Source organism: Pseudorca crassidens, chromosome 7 (genome assembly GCF_039906515.1).
Source record: "Pseudorca crassidens isolate mPseCra1 chromosome 7, mPseCra1.hap1, whole genome shotgun sequence".
In the NCBI taxonomy this organism is placed as follows: Eukaryota; Metazoa; Chordata; class Mammalia; order Artiodactyla; family Delphinidae; genus Pseudorca; species Pseudorca crassidens.
The window spans coordinates 69240707-69263930 of NC_090302.1; the positions used below are offsets into that span (position 1 = coordinate 69240707).

General features: G+C 40.5%; 1 protein-coding gene across 3 annotated transcripts in view; it reads right to left on the bottom strand.

The window, feature by feature from the left end:
- Positions 1 to 23224, bottom strand: part of MLLT3 (MLLT3 super elongation complex subunit) — a 264446-nt gene that overhangs the window by 56414 nt on the left and 184808 nt on the right. For all 3 annotated transcript variants that reach the window (XM_067744496.1, XM_067744495.1, XM_067744494.1), the window contains exon 5: positions 20131 to 20832. In XM_067744496.1, the coding sequence (XP_067600597.1) occupies positions 20131 to 20832 (702 nt within the window). The remainder of the gene's footprint in view (positions 1 to 20130; positions 20833 to 23224) is intronic.

A 23224-nucleotide genomic window follows, 5' to 3' on the forward strand; every position in this document is an offset into this window, starting at 1 on the left:
GTTGGAGGGACCAATCCATAGTGTCCCCCAAGGCAACAGGCGGCTCAAATGAATTAGTCCAAGCCATTCCCAGGGTGCCGGGCGTACAATACTTTGGAGGGAAGGTGGTTCAGCAGTGCATCCTGCCAACACAAGCCTGACATCTGCTTAATCTTCTCTCTCGGACTCCAACTCCATACTGGGTATTTCAAACGGGTAACAACTTGAAAGCTTCATGTGGACTTCCCATTCATTATTATTATTTCAAATGCTAAATGTTATCTACTTAAGGATCTTACCTTGGCTCCATGCCCTGGCAGAAGGCAAGATTCTTCTGCTAATAAGGGCCTGGAGGCTTTATAAGATCATGGGAGTTTTCAAAATATTCCTACATATTCATAATAGTCAAATTAATAGATCTGATGCCAGATGTAAAGTGGCGTCTAGCTTTAAAAGGTACTGATGCGGGGCTTCCCTGGTGGCGCAGTGGTTGAGAGTCCGCCTGCCGATGCAGGGGACACGGGTTCGTGCCCCGGTCCGGGAAGATCCCACATGCCGCGGAGCGGCTGGGCCCGTGAGCCATGGCCGCTGAGCCTGCGCGTCTGGAGCCTGTGCTCCACAAAGGGAGAGGCCACAGCAGTGAGGGGCCCGCGTACCGCAAGAAAAAGAAAAAAGGTACCGATGGGATAACTTTTAAAAGCTACTTTAGAACATGCAGCTATGAATCTAATGCATAACCCGATTGCCTTTTGATCTTGGCTACGTGTTCACTATTCTTTAATGAACTAATCAGAAAAGACTTGGCATCCTTCTGCCCTGGAAAGTTATTTGGCATTCAGGAAAGAAATTTAGATTAAACACCTTTTAACAATCCTTTTTGTAACAATTAAAAGCTCTTCCTTTGACTTACTGACACGGTTCACAACCACACACAATGAAAGCAAAATAAATCTTTCCTATGCGGTACATTACACGCCCTTAGATGGATTAAGACATGCTATCCAAGTCTGCATTTTTATAGGCTTTAGGCTGCTAAAAAGCCAACAGAATTAGTGACAGGTGAGCAGCAGGTAAACAAGGTGAGGAAAACCACTGGTAAGTCTACTTCGGGATCTTCTGACCCTGTAGTCAGGACAGACCCGGGCTTGTGTTCTGAGAAAACAGAGTCCCCACCTTAATAATTCACAAGCTTAATCAGGAGACAAGAGGAAGCACACTGGGCAAAAGTTAGCTAACACATATGAACAAAGCATCCATAATAGCAATGTTACATCAAAGCAGAACAAAATCTGTCAACTAGAAGAATAAAATGCTTAGTGCAGATTGTGTTTGCAGTTATGTATTTACATAAAGTCATCTCTTTAAAATCTTTTGAGCAGCATTTTAAAATTGGGGAAGTCCTTTACACAAATAATCCTAACAATCCGTGAGGTGGGTGTTACCAGAATCCCCATTTTATTAAAAATAAGGAGGAAGGGGGAAACTAGTTTAGAAATACTCAGTTTCTACTACATTTACAAACTAGCAACTATGTGTCATTTGGTTCACACAACAATTTTGGGAACTATTATTCACATTTCAGAGATTATGAAATTAAGACTCAAAGAGGTTATTTTGCCCCAGATCACAAAGCTAGCACAAGTGTCAGACCTGGAGCCTTTTCCCAGCTCTCAAGACTCTTTCTGGGATACCTTTTTCACTTGCTGTATAAAAACACATGGTCTGTGTTCCTCACCAAAATACGGACAACCTGCTTTCCAGGGCCTAACACACTATGGTTACAAGCTGATTCCTGTGTCCAGAGTGCATTACATAAGCACTCTAATGCTGAAGGAAACGTCGGGGGCAGGGATGCTGCCCAACTGACTGATCCTATAAACTCATCTCAACAGTAACACCTATGCCGAGAGATATCAGATGTAGGGGATGCATTTAGTTTCCCTAAAGAATTAGCATCTTAGTCAGTTTTCAAATATATATTTAATTATACTCATCTGGAGACTGATCCTACAAACTGATCCTACAAACTCCATGTGAGAGGTCAGATACGAATAAGATCACCATTCATAAAATGGAATAATGCAGAAAAGGAGAGGCAAGAGATTGCTGTCGATGGACTCTCACCCTAACTCAAGGATCAAGAAAGAAGGTACCAGAATAACAGGTGAAGAGCAGTCAAGATTTCTGGCTAGTGAACATCTGTCAGGTGGAAGATTCTGGAACTAGTTTAAAAAAATAACCCACATCCCTTAAATATTTTATTTTAACTAAAAGTTTATAAAGACACATTAATCAACCAATCTTTTTTTTTTTTTTGTAAAATTTATTTATTTATATTTGGCTGCATTGGGTCTTCATTGCTGCACTCGGGCTTTCTCCAGTTGCGGCGAGCGGGGGCTACTCTTTGTTGCAGTGCGCGGGCTTCTCATTGCAGTGGCTTCTCTTGTTGCGGAGCACGGGCTCTAGGTGTGCAGACTTCAGTAGTTGTGGCTCACGGGCTCTAGAGCACAGGCTCAGCAGTTGGGGCGCACGGGCTTAGTTGCTCCGCAGCATGTGGGATCTTCCCGGACCAGGGCTCAAACCCACGTCCCGTGCATTGGCAGGCAGATTCTTAACCACTGTGCCACCAGGGAAGTCCCCAACCAATCTTTTGATGTAAGATCAAGGAGTTTTCTTTGAGTGGAGTCTGAAAAGCCTTACATAACCACACTCAATACATTATCAGTTATCACCCTCTATAAGCAATAATTCAGAGACTTGCATAGCTATTGGAAATGCAGAGTCCTTCTAGATTCTTAAGATTTTTTTTCCCTTGGTGTAAAAAACTTCATGTTTCAACTTAGTTTTAGAAACTGAGAAACAATTACCTTTTGTGTATATTATTTAACTAACTAATGTAATTACAAGTGGAACACTCATACATGTTTGGGAACAACTACTTGGTTTCTCGGTGAGTATACCACTCAACCTGCGGAGTGTAGAGTATAAGAAAGCACCCACCATTGATGGGCAACAGTGAGGATGTTTCATAGAGGAATGGTGAGCACTGTTACCAGTGCAGGCCCATTAGTGGAGCTTTTGGTTGCAGACCCTGTAGGGTCGCTTAACAGCTTGGTAGAAGGGCTGCTGTTCAGGATGCATTAGCATGCAAGTTCCAACTTAGGAGATCCCCAGGACTGAAGACAGGAGAGAACACATCTTGGAGATATTGCAGGTTCTGTTCCAGACCACTGTAACAAAGTGAATATTGCAATAAAGCGAGTGCCACAAACTTTTTGGTTTCCCAACGCATATCTATTAAGTGTGCAATAGCAATATGCCTAAAAAAACAATGTATATATCTTAATTTTTAAAAAATTTATTGCTAAATATTGTTAACCATCATCTGACCCATAATCTTTTGGTTGGTGAAGGGCTTGAAATATCCCAAGAATTACTAAATGTGACACAGAGACACGAAGTGAGCAAATGCTGGTAGAAAAACGGCGCTGACAGACTTGCTCAAAGGAGGCTTTCCACAAACCTTCAATTTGTAAAACAAACACAGTATCTGTGAAGTACAATAAAACAAAGCACAATAAAAAGAGATATGCCTGTGTAAGTTTTAGGATACCTTAATAAGGTTTCAAAGTACATGTGCTGGGGAGATGTCTTTCCTTAAGAGAAGACGGATGTGGTAACATTTTGCTTTTCAAAATGATGGCTGCTGTCTTCAGTCCATTTTTTCTTCTAATACATTCAACCTCCCACAGTGATAAATTATACTTGGTTATAATTTTAGTTTTATAGTGTAATCATGACTCTCTTAAAACCACCCTTAGAAATGCTAAGTCTCCGATGAGTACAATTAAATATATATTTGAAAACTGACTAAGATGCTAATTCTTTGGGGAAACTAACTGCATCCCCTACATCTGATTTCTCTCAGCATTAAGTGTTAGTGTTCAGTAGAACTTTTTTTTTTTTTTACAATTCTTGCCCCTTGTGGTTAGGAACTTAAATCTTTTGTATTTTTTCATTCATTCTTCCACATATACAATAAGCATTTAATTGCACAGTTGCTGATACTCAAATGTGATGGTTTAATAATTATTTAACAACCAAATTAACATTATTAATTTAAAGCTAATCTGTCATGGTAATTATGCAACCTAAGGAAACAGAAGGGGGGAAAAATAGTTCCTTTTATACACTGTGCAAGTGTTATTTTACCAGTTCCAATAATTTCAAGAGTACATATAAACATTAGAGAGAATGTAATCATATTTCATGATCACAAAGACAGCAAAAACAAGGTGGTCGTATAGCTCTCACGTTATCATGCTTCCACACAGTCGCTATAGGAAGTAGGGAGGCAGAAATTTCTTTCACTTCGACATCCTGTTATTGAAATTTCTCTGAAAACTATTTGCTTTTTTAAAATACAGAAGCAAACGTTTTGGGACTTTAGACTATGACATCCCTCTGCTGTCTCAATAAAAGATTAATCTGTGGTCCTTGCCTCCCCTTTGTTATTTTTGTGGTTTAATACTCTTCATGGTAGAATCAGTTAACAAGAAAATCTCGGGTCGTTTCGTGGGAGTTTTCAAGAGCTCCATGCTCCTTGGCTAGTTTATGTCCTCCAACACAAAAGCAAGGGCTACAAAGACTGGTAAAGTGCAATTCTATTTATACAACTTGCTTACCCTGGCCGCTAGGTTATCCCAGGATTCTACTGTATGAACTTATTTGTATAACGGTGGGTTATCCCCTGAACTGTGTGCTCTAAGAGGGCCAAGATTTGTCTTTTTTATACAGGGAGCTCTCCCATTCATTGTGGCCTATCTACTCTACCCTCTTGAAGGGGAGGGGCCAACTATCACATTTCCAGATCATTTGGATGTATTTATAGTTAAGACACCTATAAATACATAAGTCAGTTAAGAGAACTCAATTATAAATACATAACACATAAGTATAAATAAATCTTTACACTATTTAACTCAATATTTGTTGAGCACCAATTAAGTACCAGGCACAGTGCAAAGAGCTGAGAAATCAGATAGTTAAGAGTCTGCCCTCAAAACACCCTACTGATCAGGAGAAAAACACTTTAATATGAGAGAATAACAACTATAATCAAAATATAAACTGTTAATGGAGGGAGCACAAAGCAGGGAGGGATTCATTTAAGTGGGGCAGATTATTTAGAAAAGCTTCAAAGAAAAGGTGAATGTTAACCAGGTCATAAAGGACCAAGGGTATTTCACTAGGACATAAAATAGCATGGAATGATCAGGGAACCGAAGATTGCTAATATTTTAGGATCACTAAAGTATAAGGGAGAGCAAAGAAAGATGAGGGCGGAAAGGACAGATTGAAGAAGTCTTAAAAGTAATGCTTAAAAAAAACTAGCTATTGGGCTTCCTTGGTGGCGCAGTGGTTGAGAGTCTGCCTGCCGATGCAGGGGACACGGGTTCATGCCCCGATCGGGGAAGATCCCACATGCCATGGAGCAGCTGAGCCCGTGAGCCATGGCCGCTGAGCCTGTGCGTCCGGAGCCTGTGCTCCACAACGGGAGAGGCCACAACAGTGAGAGGCCCGCAAAAAAACCCCCCAAAAAACAAGCTATTGTTAAAGGATGCTAGGGAACCAAACCCATTCTTTTGAAAACTTTTTTTTTAAAAAGGGAAAGAATGTTTTACTTTTCCTAGACAAACTAACAGTTGGTTAAACAAAGGGTAGAAGAGGGAGAGTTTCTCTAGACAGGTGAGTTCTGGCTGATAAATGAAGAAAGAATGGTAGAATAAAAATACCACTAACTGACAACCCCTAATGAATTAATGCATCTAGGCCCTGAGCGTCAATGGGCACTAACGTCACAAAACAAGAGATAACCTCACCTTACAGGCGTCCCAATGAAAGCTAACAACTCCATCCATGAAACAGTCTTGCCCCCAAAACAAAACCTAAACTAAACCTGGCTATACCCCTAATTTACAGAAAATAAACCACAAAGATACTATCAGCAAAGTCCAAACTGAGAAATTCTATAAGGCAAACAACCTAGTTTTTTTTTTTCTTGAACTTTTACATGAAAAAAGAGATGAGAGGACCTATAGATTGAAAAGGACTTAAAAGACATTTTTACAAATGGCAAGACGTGGACCTTTTTTGGATCCTCATTCAAACAAACCGTAAGAAAAGAAAATTTATGATGTTTTGATTCTACTGGAAATTTGCTCAGTGACTAGATATTTTATGATATTAAGAATTATTAATTTGGACTTCCCTGGTGGTGCAGTGGTTAAGAATCCGCCTGCCAATGCAGGGGACATGGGTTCGAGCCCTGGTCCGGGAAGATCCCACATGCTGCAGAGCAACTAAGCCCATGCGCCACAACTACTGAGCCTGCGCTCTACAGCCCGCGAGCCGCAACTACTGAGCCCGCACGCCACAACTACTGAACCCCGTGCACCTAGAGCCCGTGCTCCACAACAAGAGAAGCCACCGCATGAGAAGCCCACGCACCACGACAAAGAGTAGCCCTTGCTCGCCGCAACTAGAGAAAAACCCGCACACAGCAACAAAGACCCAGCGCAGCCAAAAATAAATAAATTGATTAATTTTTTAAAAAAGAATTATTAATTTGTTCAGATGTGATAGTGATGTTTTAGTTCTGTTTTTAAAAAGTTCTTATTTTTTAGAGATTCATATTGAAATATCTATGAACGAATTAATATGACATCTAGGATTTTATTAAAAATTATACTGGGGGAAGGGTAGATGGCACAGTTGAGACAAGAATGGTCATCAGTTAATAACTGTTGAAGCTGAGTGATGAATGAATGGGAGGCTTGTGATACTATTCTGCATATTTTGTGTATATTTGAAATTCTCCATAATAAAAGATTACAAAAAGAAAAGAAAGAATTTAGTGTTTAGCCCACAGAGGATCTAAGATTTTGAAACAAGGAGATGTTGTTTAAAAACAGCAGTATTAAATATATTTTGAAAATGACCCATAATACCATTTTAGCCAGTTGTTTTACATCCTTTTGCATATTTCCTTCCACAATTTGTCTGTGTTATAGATAGCTATATAGAGAAGGGTCTGATAAAGGAAAGAAACAGAAGACAGGTAAGCAGTGATTATCCAGGGAAAGATTATATAATAGAAAAGAAAGAAACTGGAAATGGCAGCTTAAGGTTGGTAGAGGAAGATCAGCTGACAAAGGAGACTCGCAGAGAATGGTTAGAGGGATCAGGGTAGGTATAACAGGGCCAAGGAATAGAATGGAAAAGCAAGTCAAAGATGACGGAAAAGGGCTTCCCTGGTGGCGCAGTGGTTGGGAGTCCGCCTGCCGATGCAGGGGACACGGGTTCGTGCCCTGGTCCAGGAGGATCCCACGTGCCGCGGAGCGGCTGGGCCCATAAGCCATGGCCGCTGAGCCAGCATGTCCGGAGCCTGTGCTCCGCAACGAGAGAGGCCACGACAGTGAGAGGCCCACATAACGCAAAAAAAAAAAAAAAAAAGATGACGGAAAGGTAAAATCCAATGCTTAGAAGATGTTTTCTACATAAGAATCTGGAAAGCACTGGTGACCTTTCCCCAGTGGTAGTTTTATTTTTTTTTTTCGGTACGCGGGCCTCTCACTGTTGTGGCCTCTCCCGTTGCGGAGCACAGGCTCCGGACGTGCAGGCCCAGCAGCCATGGCTCACGGGCCCAGCCGCTCTGCGGCATGTGGGATCTTCTCGGACCGGGGCAAGAACCCGTGTCCCCTGCATCGGCAGGTGGACTCTCAACCACTGCGCCACCAGGGAAGCCCTCCCAGTGGTAGTTTTAAGGATAGTTTCCAAGAGGAAAAGCCAGACCACAACGGGTTGAGAAGTAAGCTTTTAAGATGTCTGTCAGTGAAGGAAAGGAAGTGAAGGGATTATAGCCTGAAGAGCATCAGGGTTAATAGGCGAGTTGAAGGCAGTATGAGAGGCTGGCTGTTTGGTATGAGGGATGTCTCAGTTTGCCTCAGAGGGATGCCTCTCTTGTAGAGAGACTAAGGGGAACACAGCACACAGAGGCAGATACTGAAGACACTGGAGCATAGGAGAGAGCGGGAATCAAGTTTTATCTGTTAAGAATACCAGCTTGTCCAGGTAAAGACTTCATTTACACTGGAGGTTTTTAAAGCTCTTTCCATGTTTTTATTATTAAACAATATTAAGATCTTTGATTTGCCAGATAGGTATATGTGTCATTTTCTGGTTTGTCTACTGATTTATTTTTCGCCTGAAATATGCTAAGCCATGATTATTCTGGTTGGTATTTTCCCAAAGACAACCAAGGATGACCAGGGAACAAGTCTATCAAATTTTTCACCAATTAATCTCTGTAATATCCCCTGAGATTAACACCCTACCCTCACTGAGACATGGCATGAGGCTTTTCAGGGGGATTCTGCTGAGGATGTGAAGTGTAAGGTCCATTCAATCAACAAGGGGACACAGAGTGAGATGCAGGGCCAAGAGGTCTTATGCCTAATGGGCATAAACCACTCATTAGGAAGCAGTTTAACATGTTCAAGTGGAGGAGAGTTTGGGGAAGGGAGGACAGAACGTAAGAAGGATTATAAACTGTTCCAACTGGAAATGACAATGGCACATCAACTAGGGACCTGCCTCCTAGGGCCTTTTTGGGGAGCAATGAGAGCAGGGGCAGGGTTTTGGGGGGCAATGATCTTGGGCAGGTTATGAAACTTGGCCTCAGGTTCTGCTCTGCAAAATACAAGTTGTTAAAGGGAATTTCCGAAATCTTCCTGCTTTTAAAAATCCTATAATTTTCTAAATTGTGAAGTAAATGCTGTATTAAAAATAGATGTTCATGGTTTCCAAATTGGGTCTTAAATCTTTAAAAGAGTACACAGTAAGCTGTGGAAGGTTTTCCAAAGAGAAAAGAGAGACAACAGACCTAATAATATGATGAGGATAAAAAGATGGGCAACATGGGACACACCACCTCTTTCCTTCAAACCTTAGTGTTGGGGGAGGGATTTATGAGACTCACTGGTTTTATTACACAACCCAAGGAGGACTGTGCATGGCTTATCTTTAAAAGCAGGGAGGGGACTTGTTGCATGTCTCTGAAAGTGGCTGGACCATGAATACAGGCTTGGTAAGCAAGAATAAGGCATGACTGGGCGTCCCTGGTGGCGCAGTGGTTGAGAGTCCGCCTGCTGATGCAGGGGATGCGGGTTCATGCCCCGGTCTGGGAGGATCCCACATGCCGCGGAGCGGCTGGGCCCGTGTGAGCCATGGCCACTGAGCCTGCGCGTCCGGAGCCTGTGCTCCGCAGCGGGAGAGGCCACAACAGTGAGAGGCCCGCGTACCGCAAAAAAAAAAAAAAAGAATAAGGCGTGACTCTCACCTAAGATTATTGGATAACCTAGCACTTTCCCATCACAAGATCAACAACAAGTCTGATGCTCACCTTTAATTAAAACAATCCTGGAAAATAACGAGAAAGAGGAGGAAACTTGAAAGTAGAGTGAACACTTTATAATCCTGAAAATGTGTCAGGTCACCTCGAGCAGAATTTGTCAGATACTAAACATTTTAAACCAGGGTGTACTTCCAGCAAGACTTTGCTTTGATTCCTAATACAATCTAAGGTTGGGCCGAGTGGAAAATGACATTTTAAAAACACGTGCTGGAGTAAAAATTACATTGTGGCCATGGATTATAAATCACTAAATTCCTAGACTGTAGCTTTGCCTCTTAATCTTTACAAGAACACCTACCAACATCGGATCTTCATAGAATACAATTCATAAATTACCAAGTAAAAAGGTTAAGTCTTTGTCTATGACGTAATTAATATTTTTGCGTGAATTAATACCTGAGTGGCAGTTTGCATCAATAATCTCATCATTATTGTTAAAATCCACATTTTACAGTTAACCACTAGTGAGCTGATCCTGTCTCATCTTTTGATTCCAAGTGTATGCACTAGGGCCGTGCCTCCTGGACCACCTCTCCTGGGCCCAGGAAGAGAAAATAATTTATTAGCCAGGGATGGCTATGTTCCAGGACAAGGGAGCCCTATGTTCCTTCTTTATATCCTCCATGAGTACAACCTTAAGATAATGCAATATAGTAGATGGGAGCTCTCACAGTCACACTGGCCGTGTCCTAGCCTCTGGTATAAGGCGTATGAAAAAATGTAGTAAGTCAATAAACTGGTAAGTAAGTGCCCCTGGATAGGCTCTAAGGTACCACCACCTCTCAAAACTTTCTGCAGTTCTGCTGCTTAGAAAATTATATAAAGCACGAGTTGATCAGGACTGTGGAAATCAAAGCCAGGTCTCCCTGCACCCATTTATTCATAGCCAAGAACCCAAGTACTGTGGCTACTACATCTTATTTCTTATTCTCCCCCTTTTACTGAACTATGGTAACATTATCAGAGGACCAGAGGTAGGCAGAAGGTCAGAGAGTTAATGCTGCTAATTCGATTCTTTTCTTGAAGAGGTTTAATCAGTCCCACAGTGGTTATAATTTGACGCGATTTCTCTCTCAACAAGGTTTAATCCATGGTACTGTACGAAAAAGCATGGGCTTTGGCATGGGTCGGACCCAGATTCAAATTCTAGCTCTGCCGCTTTCACATCTGTAAGATGAGGAAAAAAGCTATCTCACACAATGTATGGATGAAATAAGAGGTTACAGAGTGAAAGTGTCCAGGACACACCTCACATGAAGTACAGTTCAATAAGGTTTCCTTCATTCCTGACAAGGAATTCCAAACTGGAATTTATCCAGTTTGATAAATTAACTTGCAGGGATTCGTGTATAGGAGTTCTCTTCATTTTCAGTAAGGACAACACAGACTTGTCTACGTTTGTCATCAGTTGTGGTTTTTTTTCTCAAGTTGTTTCCCCCTAACAGGAATGCCTTCTCCTACACACCTACCTCTCATCTCCACTAATTCATTCTTCCCTTCCTTCAAAGCTGAGCCTAAATTCTAATTTTGTACCATCTGTACTACCTAATACAGGGTTTATATATAGGAGTACATAAACATTTTCAAATGTTATTAAACAAGACTAAAGTAATTAAAGAATATTAAAAACAATTAAACATGTTTAGAAGGAAATGTTTGTACTTACTCAAAGTGACATGACAGTTTTATCGTATTTAAAGCAAAAATAGAAGGGTCAGAAAATAAAGCAAGGGTCAACAAGTTAGTTGTCCAAAAAACAGTACTGTGATTCTAAACACCGAGGTCCCAAACCAGGGCACTCTAGTAAATACCTTATTTATTTACTTAAGTAACATCTGAGGACCCCATAAATACATTTTCTTCCCATGACCAAGTAAGGCAAGGAAATTTTCTTCTCTCTGTGTCACCGACTCTGAAAATTTCTCCCTATCCCAGTCCCCACACATCCCCATCCCCTATGTCTTCAGAATTCAAAGGCAAAAGTCTGCTTATCTCCACACACTTTAGTAAATGCTTTTCCATTTTTTTTCGCCTAGTGGAGGGATCTTTGACTTTATCTGGGAACATCTCACTGTGCAGTCACCTCTAGTGACCTAAAGAAGCCTCTTAGGGGTAATTTTTCTTTGTGGACCTTGACACTGCCTTGAAAGTTTACAGTCATCAATTGTTACCCACTGAGAACAATTTCTCAAACTTGGTTAAATAATTACATAGACACCAAAAGAAAACCACCCTCTACTGATCCATTGCATTATCTTATCTCCTAATTCAAAGAAAGCACACCCGTTATTTTGAATACCTTAGAGACATTATAAAATGAAATTACAAAATGGAACTAGAAGAGTCAATAAGAAGGAATCTTCAAACTGGAGGACAGCATTTGTTATTTGGTGGCACCTTCTGGGAAAGCTTGATATTACAGCTCAGCTCTGTTAAACATAAATTCTCACACAAAAGCAAGTGGGGAAAATTCTGAGAGCAGGGAGATAGTGCTGATGATACACTCTAATAATGCTAAAATTCAGAACTATGAGGGTCTGTTTTATTTTAAGCAAATATATATAAGAAGAAGATATATAAGAAGTGAGAGGTTCCTGGATGTTTCATAGCATGTCCCTCAGTTCTGAACACGTATGCCAAATCCACCTGAGGACAACCTGTCACCTCCTGAAGGCTGCTGTTAGAGCCCAAACCAATAGACATGTCAAAGAAACAGAATTCAAAAATGGAACAAGAAATACGATATCAAAGGCTTTCATCAAAACAAAACAAAACAAAACAAAAAAGGGACTTCCCTGGCAGTTCAGTGGTTAATAAGACTCCACGCTTCCACTGCAGGGGACACGGGTTCGACCCCTGGTCATGGAACTAAGATCCCACATGCTGCTTAGTGTGGCCAAAAAAACAAACAAATAAGGCTTTCATAGCAGTGATGCCAATTTCATGAAGCACATCTCTGCAATTATAATATTGGGAATTCCTGGGAAAATAAGATTTGCTTCACCCCCAAGTTTCTTAACCTTTGAGCCTCAGTTTCCTCATCTATAAAATGGGGCTAATAAGAGTCTCTTTCACAGATTGTTTTAAGAGTTAAATGAGTTAAAACAAATGAAGTACGTAGAAGGGTGACTAGCACATAGAAAGCACCGAAGGAAAGTTTAGCTACAAATATCAGGCATCCCAATGACATGGTAAAGCGAGTCGTGCAAAGACCATGTTGAGTCACATCTTTGACTCTGTGTCTAAAGATGACAGATAGGACAGTTACATAAAGATCATGGGCCTTAGAGTAAGAAACAAGAATGCACTGAATAGGCAATGCAGCTTCCTTGACGGAGGCTCGTGGAATTTACTGGGAGAGAGATAAAATTCAATACAAGCAAGTGAAAACGCCGAGTGTTGGCAATTACTGATGACAACCCACTCTTCAATGATAGGGCCCCCTGTCTGTTCATGACCCTCAGCTACCTAAGGGCTTCTAAGGAATTATTTAACTTAAAAACTGAAAAACCATTGGGGCTTAGTGTGGCACCCAAACAAGGAAGAGAAAGAGCCTCTAACGTAGTTTTTTTTTAAAAAAAATCTCCCTTTTAATTGCTTCAAATCTTTTATGGAACAAGTGAGGAATGTGGCTGAATACATGATCAGTTGATTGACTAGGCTGCACCCTCCTCCATCTGATCACATCTAGCACAGACAACACACAACCAAGCATTAGGACCAGGTCAGGTGAAATATCTCCATGTATCCAACAAAGGTAACTTTCTGCCAATTATATTAATGAATGTTGTTCCACACTGGGCTGCATCTACCAGAGGAGAATTGCACCCCTTCAGGTATGTTTACTTCCAGTTATAAAATGCAGAGAACAGGAGTCCAGAACGAGAGCCCCCAACCCCCTGCCCCCGGCCAGAGGGTCAGGGCAGCCCTTTAATGAAGGGCCTCTCTAGCTGCTCACTCACCATCCTTACAGACTTTAGAGCTCTTGCATGTGCTGGAATTACAAGTCATTAAAAAACCACTTTGAAAGCACAATAAGGACCTTCTTCTCTGACTGTGACAGCCTTCCATCACATAAAAACCTAAGGACAGTGCTTCAACAGCAGGACATTTACTGCCAGCTCCAGACAGTGTAAGCACAGCAAGGCACAGGGTGGGGCTGGAGGAAATGAGGCACCACCAAAGGAGGGAAGTTTCTTTTTCCTTTTCCTTACTTTTTTTTCTTTTCCAAAGAAACTTCTGCTAAGGTGGTTTGCAGTCTTTACCCTGTATCTGAACCACCACCCACCCTTGGGAAAACCCACTCCATTAGATGAGAGTTCATCTTTCTCTCTCAAGATTTTATCCAGGAAAACAGTTTGGTAAGCCAAACTATCAAGACACGATTACAATTTCATTTCTCACACTTCAGGTTGAAGTGGGTAACATTTTACCAAATGTAGTCTGACCATTTACAAGGAAAGATAATTAAAACTTTTAACTTCTGCACTTTTAAATTACAATTAAATCTCTATAAAGCAAGGTGAAAAAAAAGTGAAGGCAACGATAAGGAAATTACTACCATAACCAAATCTGATCATACATGGTTATTTCAATTTTCTTTTACTGTTTTTCCCCCTTCTCTGCTATGAATACTAAACTTCCTCGTATCACAAAACAAGATCAACTCAATAAACTTCTCTTTAGAAGCAGAGTTACATGAAAAACAAAAACTAGGGAATTACAGGAAGGGTAAAGGATGTTTGCTTTTTTATTCTCGATTAAAGTTTAAACAAGTTAATGCAAAACACAATTACAAACTTTTAGTTGACCCAGATACACTCAAGAGCCTCACCCTTTCTAGCTGCTAGTTAGCGCCAGTGACTAGTAAGAACAGTCACATGCCATAAGTGACCATTATGGCCACAAAAAGATGAATTCCTCAACCAAGAACAGCTTTACCTAAGTTCTTGAATGCAAAATATTCTTAATGCTAACATTTACATACATAACAAAAACAGGCCCTTATCATGTTTTCAGTCTTTGCTAAACGCTCAACCACTATAAAAGTCCTTCCGCCTCCCTCCCCACCCTCCCCGCTGCCTCCTCCCGAATTCTTCTGTAAAGGAAAATTACTGATGGACTTTCATGTGACAATATTAGAGTTCTTTATAAAATGAGAAACATCTCAGGAATTTCAAATCCTATTTAAAAATTACTCTTTCAGTCATATTAATATTAATACAAAGATAAAAGAAGACATCCTAAGAAATGATTTAATAGTAACAACAATAAAAAAAAAATCTACCAAGTGCCTACTAATGCAGTACTAGGTAAGTCCTTGCCCTTTTTCTCATTTAATTAAAAAGCTAAAAAATCCTGGGAAACTTTGGCTTAACTACTGATTTAAACTGAGATGCTGGGACTTCCCTGGTGGCATAATAGTTAAGAATCCACCTGCCAATGCAGGGGACACGGGTTTGATCCCTGGTCTGGGAAGATCCCACATGCCGTGGAGCAACTAAGCCCGTGAACCACAACTACTGAGCCTATGCTCTAGAACCCACAAGCCACAACTACTGGAGCCCGTGCTCCACAATAAGAGAAGCCACCGCAATGAGAAGCCTGTGCACCGCAACAAAGAGTAGCCCCCGCTTGCCGCAACTAGAGAAAAGCTTACACATAGTAACGAAGACCCAACACAGCCAAAACTGAATAAATAAGTACTTTTTTTAAAAGTTAAAAATCGATAGATAAATAAATAAAACTGAGATGCTCTGTCCTATATTTTTCCATGTTACATATGCACATCAATATCAAGGCCATATACCTCCTCAAGACAAATTTCAGAGGAATGTGACATATATTCCAAGTACTTTTTCTCTTTTAAAACATTTAACCCACTCTTGAAAAAGGACACTAGAATTCTGCTGTATTTCTTTTTTTTGCGGTACGCAGGCCTCTCACCGCTGTGGCCTCCCCCGTTGCAGAGCACAGGCTCCAGACGCGCAGGCTCAGCGGCCATGGCTCACGGGCCCAGCCGCTCCGCGGCATGTGGGATCTTCCCGGACCGGGGCACGAACCTGTGTCCCCTGCTTCGGCAGGCGGACTCTCAACCACTGCGCCACCAGGGAAGCCCTCTGCTGTATTTTTGAATATCAAAAAATTTCTTTCAGGGACTTCCCTGGTGGTCCAGTGGTAAAGAATCCACCTTACAGTGCAGGGGACATAGGTTCGATCCCTGGTCAGGGAACTAAGATCCCACATGCCACTGGGCAACTAAGCCCAAGCATCACACCTATTGAGCTCACACGCCTCAACTAGAGCCTGTGTGTGCTGCAAACTACAAAGCCCATGTGCTCTGGACCCCGTGTGCCACAACTACAGAGCCCATGTGCCCTGGAGCCTGTGTGCCACAACTAGAGAGAGAAAACCTGCACACCACAACTAGAGAGAAGCCCGAGTGCTGCAACGAAGAGACTGAGCGCCATAAGGAAAGATCCTGCACGCCTCAATGAAGATCCTGTGTGCTGCAACTAAGAGCTGATGCAGCCAAAAATAAATATAAATAAATAAGTAAATAATAAGTAAATCTTTAAAAAAAAATACTCTATCAAAGCTATATGTTATAAAGACTGCCAGAAGCCAAATCATGTAACAAATGGCTCATAACATTTTTTGTTTTAATTTATTTTTGTCTGCGTTGGGTCTTTGTTGCTGCCCACGCGCTTTCTCTGGTGTGGTGAGCAGGGGCTACTCTTCCTTGCGGTGCGTGGGCTTCTCATCACGGTGGCTTCTCTTGTTGCGGAGTATGGGCCCTAGACCCCACGGGCTTCAGTAGTTGTGGCGCACGGGCTCAGCAGTTGTGGCTCGCGGGCTCTAGAGCACAGGCTCAGTAGTTGTGGTGCACAGGCTTAGTTGCTCTGCGTAATGTGGCATCTTCCCGGACCAGGGCTCGAACCCGTGTCCCCTGCATTGGAAGGTGGGTTCTTAACCACTGCGCCACCAGGGAAGTCCCTCATAACATTTTTGATTAGTATGTTAAGTGATTTACCCAGATTGACTATTTTCACAATAATCCTACACAGTAAAGGCTATTATGATCTCTATTTCACAAAAAAAGAAACTAAGAAATACAGAAGGTCAAATCGTTTAACTAAGATCAATGGTGGAGCGGGGATTCAAAACACAGTCTGTCTGACACCAGAGTGCATACTCCTAATTATTTGATTACTTTACTACCTACCTACCTACATACTCATCAACAAATAAGTGATTCCCCAAAAATCATGCAGGCATATAAACCACGGATGCACCACTTTTTTTCTCTCTACTCACATACAACGTATATAAAAATCATAACTGAGAAGAACTATATGAATCAACGATCTAAGCCTCCCAATCCCTCTTAGTAGCACTGATTTTTATTTTTATATAAAACCTGAATCTAACTTAATTATGGAAAAGCTTCTTTAAAAAGTTCTTCCTTTTAATCGTAACTAAACTGTACCAAGGCAAGATATTTTCTTTACAGACATATCAGGTGAATAACCTTTTTTCCCTGGTCCTTCCCAATTCTTCACACTCGTCCAATTTCTTTTTGTGTCCTTTTTCTGTTTCCAAAGTCCATGATCTCTGCCTGCTATGTCTAAAATTACCCTCTACCCCGCCCTCCACAAAAGAACATAAATCTGGCTCATATTCAAATAATGAAGCTGTAAAGGTCCTTCGACAGATCAGGTCATCTGATCCTACTTACTCAGATGCAGACACACTCACCACCAGGACAATGTGAATGGTGCCCCCTGAAGGTGGGCCTGTCCCAAGCTATCCAATCAGTTCCTCGCCAAGGGAGACTACGGGGTGCTTAGTTCTCTCCATTACAATTTCTTCCTGCTCCTTCGGTCTTAACCACAGGAGGGACACCAAGTAGGAGAAAGGCCAAACACAGGCTACCTTTACCACTGGAGAAAGGGAATTTCAGCTCTCCTCTATCCTCCTTCGTTCACAGAAAGTCTTTTGGGCGCTAGATTACTTGGAAACACTTCTGTCAATTCTCTTCTGTTCTACCACCTATATTTAGAAGATTAAACCAAAGCAGCAACAATAAAAGCATTACTACCAGAAAACTAATAAGGAAAGTACAGTTGTTGGGTTTTATACCCAAATAATACCCAAAAGTCTTTAGAGGCTTTCACATTACAAAAACTCCTGTTATGGTCACTGGATAGGTGGCTCTGACACGTCATGAACCATCTTGAAAATTTGCTACCTACTGTATGGAATTACAATTCTCACTCTTCATTCCAGAAGATCTTGCAAGGTATTGCTTTGGATAAACCTATCAAGTTGAACATGATGTTTAGGAAAAGTCATACCTTATAAATCATATATAAAAGGGAGGGAGCAAGAGGCAAACAAAAGTAAGAATACACAGAATTAGCTAAAGAGGAAGATCACCTGTGATAATTTCCTGTAGAAAGCGCATTCAATAGTGCTTTATGAATGCTATTTGATCTTCTCACAAATCAGCAAACATTCAAGAAAGGTGTCTTTCAAAATTTTGATGATGACCTACCATAAGAAATAAACACAGCTTCTGAAATAAAATTTTCACAAACCATTACTTACCCATACTAGTTACAATGTATTCTGATTTTCTTTTTTAATCCTGGTGATGACATGCTAAATTGATTTCATGGCTCACTAGTAAATCACAAACCACAATTTGAAAACCTCTGTTCTAGAAAAACTGCAACACGACAGAATATGGAGAGACAAAATTGCTAAACTTGACAATCTTGATAGACTAGTCACACCCCAATAGCATCAATGAACATTTCAGAGTGATGTGAGATAAAAAGTCAAACATACAAACAACGTTCCAAGGAACATCTACATTAAGAGCAAGTTGTGAATTAAGAGGAGGGGTACAAAGCAAAGAAGGAAAAATAAATGCTTGAGATATTAGGACAAACCCATTAGGCTTTTGTCTCCATTTCACAAACTATCACTCTAAGGCCTTTACCAAACACTGGAACGAATTACTCCATCTCCAGTATTTTATATGCTACTCTGCCTCTAATCTGATTTAAAATTTTGAGATTAGCTATAGAGAGTAGAGGGGGGGAAGGAGGTGGTCTCTGGATGACTAGGGATCGGTACTGATGCCATGTCCTAATCCTGGCTGCCTTTCTACCCAGAATGCAAATGGAGAAGAGAGAATCTGCTAAGCCCACCTAGCCCTTGCCAGCATTTGAATTAGGAACTTTTGTGGAGCCTCGCTATGGGAAAGGAAGAGAAGTATTCTAAAATGGCCAGCAATTTTTAGCCAGACATCTTCCTTGACCGTTGTCTAGAAATACTGACAACTGAAATTAAAGAGATTACCGGGACCGATCATGACTGATAATTAACAGTAGAAGGCCAAAGCTAGAGAAAAAAGGGAAGTGAGGAGGAGATAACTTCATGGTAAATAATGTTCATTCTCCAGAAATAGAATGGAATACTTGAATTACTAACAGTTCTGTCACTAGAAGTGTAGGGTTTCTTACATTGGTAGGAGGTTAGAATAGGTAACCTGAAATTCCCTTCCAACTCTGAGAAATAGTAATTATAAGTTTAAATCTCAGGATTTCCCTGGTGGCACAGTGGTTAAGAATCCGCCTGTCAATGCAGGGGACACGGGTTTGAGCCCAGATCCAGGAAGATCCCACATGCCGCAGAGCAACTAAGCCCGTGCGCCACAACTACTGAGCCTGAGCTCTAGAGCCCGCGTGCCACAACTACTGAAGCCCATGCGCCTAGAGCCCGTGCTCCACAACAAGAGAAGCCACCACAATGAGAAGCCCGCGCACCGCAACGAAGAGTATCCCCCCCTTGCCGCAACTGTAGAAAGCCCGTGCACGGCAACGAAGACCCAATGCAGGCCAAAAAAAAGTTTAAATCTCAACATCAAATAATATTTTGGGGGATTATCAGATGGCTAAATGTTCTTTCAGGAGCCCACAAAAGATAATCCTACCCATTAGCAAACCTTGTACTGAAGATATATACCCTGCCCCTTCCAAATCAGTGGCTATACAATGGGAGAAAAAATTAAATATTTCATTTCCAAAATACCACTACCTGGTTTCATGACACATATAAAAACCAAAATGTATCAAATCACACATTTTAAATATACAGTATATTGTTATATCAATTTTGCCTTGATAAAAGTATTGAAAAATACTATCACCAGTTTTCAATCTATGTAAACAAATTACTTCATTACACTGATCAAAAAGATCAACATTGTAGCTACACCCTAATACTTCCTGTTTCTTTTAAAAATTGATTTTCTGGTGTATTCTACTTTCATTGCATTCTTCTCACTTTCCTGGAAAGCACAGTAACTAAGCTCTGATAAGCATCTAGATTTTTCTGCTGCTATTCAAATGACCCATTATTATACTCTGGAACATATCTTTCCTTTAACAACTTAAATCATAGCCTACAAGTCTGCAGATTCCTTAATGATTTCATTTCCTTCTTTCCATTAGTTAAGGAAATTCATTTCTAGGCCATTTCTGCTTCCATGCTACCATCTTCTGGTGCAACTGTCATTCTCCTTCCTCTGTCTTTATGCTGAAGCTATCGGAAATAAAATTGGAAAACTAATAAGGGAAAGGAGGAAAACCAGCCAGGCTACTCACATCAGATTTAGAGGACATATTCTCCTCCACGTCGGAATCATTGGGATCCACAATATCATCAAATGGCGGTAAAGTTGATTTCTTCTTCTCTGACGTCTCACTTTCAATTTTGACCTTTCCCATCTTGCCATGAGATTTATCTTTTATCTGTTTTTTATCAGCAGAACAAGTGAGTATCAGCGGTGGCGCATTAGAAAAACTTTTAAATAAAGCCTCTGAGCTACTCTTTTTCCTTTTTTTGGCTGAGAGTTCTTCGGAATCTGCAATGGGGGGTCTTTTACTAGGAGCCTTCTTATCTTGCTGTCCACTGGTGATCGTGAGTAAGTTACTATCTGGTTTTGGCTCTTTCGACATGGGTTTCGGTTCCTTGAAGGCCATCTTAGGAACGATTTTTTCTTCTTTCAGTGGTTTATTTTCTTTGGGTTTCTTAGAGGATTCTTTGGAAGATTTGTTGTGATCCCTGGAAGGTTCTTTGAAGGCACTTTTATGTTCTCTGGAGTCTTTAGAAGGTTTTTCCTTGTGCTCCTTCGTTAATTTGTGAGGCTTGGAAAAACTGCTGCTGCTGCTACTGCTGCTACTGCTGCTGCTGCTGCTGCTGCTGCTACTGCTGCTGCTGCTGCTGCTGCTGCTACTGCTGCTGCTGCTGCTGCTACAACTGCTGCTGCTGCTGCTGCCGCTGGGATGGATACTCCTGTTGGGGTCCTGCGGAAAGGCAGGGAGAAAAGCAAACTCTCAAAACGGAACATCCATGAAGACTAAGAGCCAGTCTCCTTGTACTACAGCTCCTCAAAAGGATCCTCCGTTGACTGCTCCCAAATGCATCGGAATAGAACCCGACAACCTCAATAGAACGGGTGGGAGCAGGGTGTGCGAGCAACAGTGCGTGTGGGCTACCGTGATGGAGGAATTGAATGAGGCAAGCTGTTCTCTTAATCATGACAAGCATGGAGTTCTAACCATTTCAAGTCAACAAATGTTCACTACACACTTGTCCCAGGAGAGACAAAGCTGGATAACACATGGCTCCTACTCTCAGTAACTATGACACATCTATGATTCATGGTTATTGTAGGAGCCACCTATCACAACGAAAGGAACAGAGGAAATTAATTCTGTTGGGAGAGGCAGAGAAGAATAATTCAGAGATTTATGGAGAATTAACACCTCAACGAGGTCCTCAAGAGAAGCAGGTGATTACTAGAAAGGCAAGAATGAAAAGGTACTAGCTCATTCTAGTCCCATGGAGACCAGGGACTAGAATGAACTAAAACAATGAGGGATCAAAGCACAGCTTATATTTAGGGAGCAGCATCCAACAACAGCAAGGATTGAGAAGGAGGTAGAAAAACAGGCCAGAGTCACGTAGTGAGGCCAGATAATATTAAATTTTAAATGACTTTTTAATATAAAGAATCACAAGACTGAAAAAAGAAATAAAATAATTCTCAATTTTAGATAAAAAGCAGTTTTTTTTCCTGACCAAACTTCAGTTAAGGAACACATCTCCCATCCACTAGCAACAACAACAATGACAACAACAAAAGGGAAGAAAAAAGAAAAGAGAAGTCTAAAAGAACAAAGATTTCACCTAATGGTCATCAAATGGACTGAAAAGTCTTTGGCAATCATGTTGTGTAATCATGATGAAAGAGTTAATCACTGCCTATTTCATTTTAAATGTGTTCAATTTTTTCACTCATATAAACACCTCAGAATATATAACCTATAAATAAGCTTTCTATCTAGGAACACAATCTAAGTCCATACTTACCATGTTTCTGAACCTCAGTCATTCACATAGTAAGAATAAGAAACGGAAGTAGATCCTGGACATGCAAAAATCCACACCAATACTAAAAGAAGAGCTCTTTCTTGTTTACTTCCACCTCCTAATGGAACCAAAGACAATTAAATGTCCAGATTTTCAACTAGAATTTACATCTTCAGGCCTGTTATGTTGCACCTCTAACTTACCCACTTAAGTCCAATGATATGTAAACCAATACTGTATTCCTTAAATATCTAGCAGGACACAGGAAAGACAGTAGGCAAGGGCCATGCTTTTCATGAAAATGAACAATCTACTAACTGGGGCTATGCAAAAAAACAAAAACAAATATATATAGATTAACATCATAAAGCCATACCCAAAATGAAAAATTATTGTTCTATGTTAGTGGGAATACGTATTTTTTTATTACAAAAATTTTTGTCTTATTTGCTCCAAAATGACATATACCAATTATTCCATTTATTTTTCCCAAGTGAGCATTTGGTTTCAAAATTCTAAAATGGATAAAGTTACTAAGACATGTTTTTGTCCATTAAACTAGATAATTCCTTACAAAACACCTTAATCTGAGATTTAAAAGCAGAATGCTAAAGAGAGTACATATTCATATTACTGAAAGGACATTATTTTATAAATTCTATTATAAGACATTTCCTGGCATGTTAAGCAATACTATGAATAATTTAAAAAAGTATTATGGACAAACTAAATTAAGAGAGAACAGTTTGAAATCTAATATACTTGAGTTTTTTTTTTAAATTGGTTTGTTGACCCACTGAATTTTGTCAATTTGCAAACGGTATTCTAATTATGGCTCTAGAACACCCAAGCACTGCTGTTTAATATTCAACCTTCATGGAGTATTATACACATTTTTATAAATACACAAATTTAAGCTACCAACATATTTTCTAGCATTAAGCGTTTAAAAATATAACATTTCAGCACACACACAAAAAATGACTTCTATATGGGTCCTTCCATGATTTATTTTTAAAATCCTTTTGTAGGACAAACTGAATTCTTAAGGCAAAGTACATAGTGGTATACGACACAGATTCTTGTGTCATAGAAAGTTCAAGTTCTCATCTTAATTACATACATATGATGTTAAGTACAAAACTCAAGAAATTTTATAACTTTACTCCCCATGTTGGTCTAGGTATTAAATGCCTACTGTCACCTTTTCACCCACCCAACAAATCTTGGTATAAGCAAGTGACCCAATTATTCTTGTTCCTTCCACTTTACCAAAAAGCACTCTTTAAGCTAAAGCAACTCAAGAGTTAACAAGGGAAACAT